General features: G+C 34.7%; 1 protein-coding gene across 1 annotated transcript; it reads left to right on the forward strand.

Annotated features, from left to right (window-relative positions):
* The first annotated feature begins 293 nt into the window (after positions 1-293).
* On the forward strand, positions 294-2,525 carry LOC119668665 (histidine--tRNA ligase, cytoplasmic-like). Its single transcript, XM_038078248.1, has 5 exons — positions 294-660; positions 718-930; positions 991-1,212; positions 1,271-1,477; positions 1,529-2,525. The coding sequence occupies exons 1-5, from the start codon at positions 364-366 to the stop codon at positions 2,324-2,326; spliced, it is 1,737 nt and encodes a 578-aa protein (XP_037934176.1). The 5' UTR covers positions 294-363; the 3' UTR covers positions 2,327-2,525.
* Positions 2,526-3,102: the final 577 nt, after the last annotated feature.

The following is a 3,102-nucleotide window of genomic DNA, read 5'->3' on the forward strand; positions in this document are numbered from 1 at the left end:
TTATTTCCTTAATTTATTTTCCTAGTAATCAACTAACGCTTAACCCATTAAATCATTGCACATTTGTACATAAAAGTTATTTATATTTTCATAATAAAACTGAAAAATTTTGCTTTTTGTATAAATTCCAATCAATTTTAATGGTTTTGAAAAGTTTTTAACAAATTTGTCATAATTTAATACTGACAAAGCAAACGCCTTCACCTTTCAATGAACTCTAAATGAAAACTTCTAATCAGTTTCATTATTGTTGTTGTTGTTGTTTAGGTTTAATTTTAATTATAAACCATAAAAGAATTGGTTCACACTTAAAGAAAATATATACAAAAAAAGATAAAATAATTACAGTAAAAAAATATAAAAATGTTGCGTTCAATTGGTCGTCGTACTGTGATTTTAGTGCATCAGCAAACGTGGTCACTTTTACGAAATGCGAATCTGGTGAAAGTTCTTGAAAAAGACTTGGTTTGCTGCCAATTAGAGCGGTGCTGCCGTTGCTGCTCGTCCGCAGCTATTGTCAAGAATTCACAATCGCAAATTGTTTCAAGTACAGATACGCACAGTAAAAACAAAATATATAAAACAAAAACAGAAACCAAAACCAACAATAATGAGACTGATGGCGCAGCTGGTTATAGTCTAGCACAGCATTTGGAGAAGGTTAGAATTATAGACAATATGCCTTATGGCTAAATGAATAATTTTTAATATTTACAGATTGATGAGGAATTGGCTCGATTGTTGGCATTGAAAGCAAGACTCGGCGATGAGTCAGCTCCACCTCAAAAATTTACACTTAAAACCCCAAAAGGCACAAGGGATTATGCGCCACAGCAAATGACACTAAGGCAAGGAGTGCTGGACAAAATTATTGGTGTCTTTAAGAAGCATGGAGGAGAGGCTATTGATACTCCCGTTTTCGAACTAAAGGTAAAATTTGTTTATATAGTGGTTTCTTTTAAAATGAACAATATATTTGTATTTTTGCAGGAAGTCCTTACTGGCAAATATGGTGAAGATTCAAAACTCATTTATGATCTTAAAGATCAAGGTGGCGAAATATTATCACTGCGATATGATTTGACAGTTCCTTTAGCTCGTTACCTAGCCATGAGCAAGATAGCAAGTATTAAACGGTATCACATCGCTAAAGTATATAGGCGGGACAATCCTTCCATTACTCGCGGACGTTACAGGGAATTTTATCAATGTGTATGCTAGGCAATTAATTGCCGGAAAACTTACGTCAATTTTGTATTTCTTATTTCAGGATTTTGATATAGCTGGAACTTATGATCTGATGTTACCAGATGCTGAATGCGTCAAAATTGTTGCAGAGGTGCTAGATACCTTAGAAATTGGAGACTATGTTATCAAACTAAATCATCGCCAATTACTGGATGGTATGTTTGAGGCTTGCGGTGTGCCTGCCGATAAATTTCGTGCTATTTGCTCGTCGGTTGACAAACTCGATAAAGTAGGCACTAATACTTTTTTTGAGCTACATAACATTTCTTTAACATTTTAGTCTCCTTGGGCTGAGGTACGTGCAGAAATGATAGATGAGAAGGGCTTAGATGCAGCAGCAGCTGATGAAATTGGTAAATATGTGCAACTAAGCGGTGGAATAGGTTTAGTTGATCAGTTATTAGTTGATGAGAAACTGAAGAAAGTGCAAGCAGCAGTTAAAGGTTTGGAGGGAATGCAGCTACTGTTGAAGTATTGTAAAGCAATGGGATTGGAAAAATCTATAAGCTTTGATTTAAGTTTAGCACGTGGACTTGATTATTACACTGGCGTGATTTATGAATGTGTACTAAAAGCTGAGCCCAAGTTGTTACAAAATGGTGAAGCAGAAGAGCAAGGAACTGTTGGTTCCATCGCTGGTGGTGGACGGTATGATAATCTTGTTGGCATGTTCGATCCGAAAGGAAAGCAAGTACCTTGTGTTGGCGTTTCAATCGGAGTTGAGCGTATATTTTCTGTTCTCGAGGCCAAATATGCTGCTGCAGGAGTGAAGGTGCGCACTAATGACGTGGAAGTATATGTCGCTTCAGCACATAAAGGATTGCACGAAAAACGACTCAGCATTTTGAATAGCTTATGGGATAACGGTATTAAAGCTGAGCATTCATATAAATTAAATCCAAAGCTTTTAGCACAACTGCAACATTGTGAAGAAAATCAAATTCCTTTGGCTGTTGTGTTTGGCGATTCCGAGCTGGAGAAGGGCATTGTAAAACTGCGTGAAGTGACAACACGTAAAGAGGTTGATGTACCTTTAGCTGATTTAGCAAACGAAATCACAAAGCGTTTAAACAACTAATGCCTGTGGAATGAAAATACTGATTTTACAAACTTGTTTTTAATTTATAGCATTTTCTATTAATTGTAATTATTTATTTTTAATATGTAGAACCTATCCAAAACTTATTTAATATTACTTAATTAAGTTTATTTTTTGTAACTTAAGTAGCAACTAAATACCGTGTAAACTCTTATTATAAAACCAAAATAAAATTTATGAGCAAGTAACATACTTATGTTTTAATTTTATTTGAATCACTGAAGGCTATTGCAAAAGGATTTCCACAATCCTAATTTGTGCATTTGTTTGTATCTTTTCAGTTTGGCCCGTTCAATTCTGTACAGAACGTGAGACATGCCCGAACTACTGCAAACGGTTGCATCTTTAAACGGGGCTAATTTTTTGACGGCTCCACCACTTAATTTAGTTAATGCTAGCACAATCCTAACACGTCCACAAACTGTAAATTATATGCAAAATATAAATTGTAAGTTAACAGAGGATCGGATCGAATTTAATAACTGTAATAATAAAAAAACTAGAATTCGTAAATCTTATAGTAGAAAAAATAGAAACAACAACGACAAATCAATAGCGGCTTCCAAAAAGATGTCAACTATTCCAAACATAAATACAAATGTACAAACGAGCTTTAAGGTAAGTTTCAAATGTATAAATAGCAGATATCCGCATGGCAGTGACGACTGCTCTAAGGTTCGGAGGTGTGCGGTGCACACTCTCACATAATTTGCAAATTGTCAAATAATATATATAAATTTATTAAATATCTTTAC

Source organism: Teleopsis dalmanni, chromosome 1 (assembly GCF_002237135.1).
Source record: "Teleopsis dalmanni isolate 2A chromosome 1, ASM223713v2, whole genome shotgun sequence".
Lineage (NCBI taxonomy): Eukaryota > Metazoa > Arthropoda > Insecta > Diptera > Diopsidae > Teleopsis > Teleopsis dalmanni.

Excerpts from the sequence above, each read along its gene's own strand:
- LOC119668665 (XM_038078248.1), top strand. The coding sequence starts at position 364 with ATGTTGCGTTCAATTGGTCGTCGTACTGTGATTTTAGTGCATCAGCAA. Across the intron at positions 661-717 it reads TAGCACAGCATTTGGAGAAG|ATTGATGAGGAATTGGCTCG; the intron begins GTTAGAATTATA and ends TAATATTTACAG. Across the intron at positions 1,478-1,528 it reads CGGTTGACAAACTCGATAAA|TCTCCTTGGGCTGAGGTACG; the intron begins GTAGGCACTAAT and ends TTAACATTTTAG.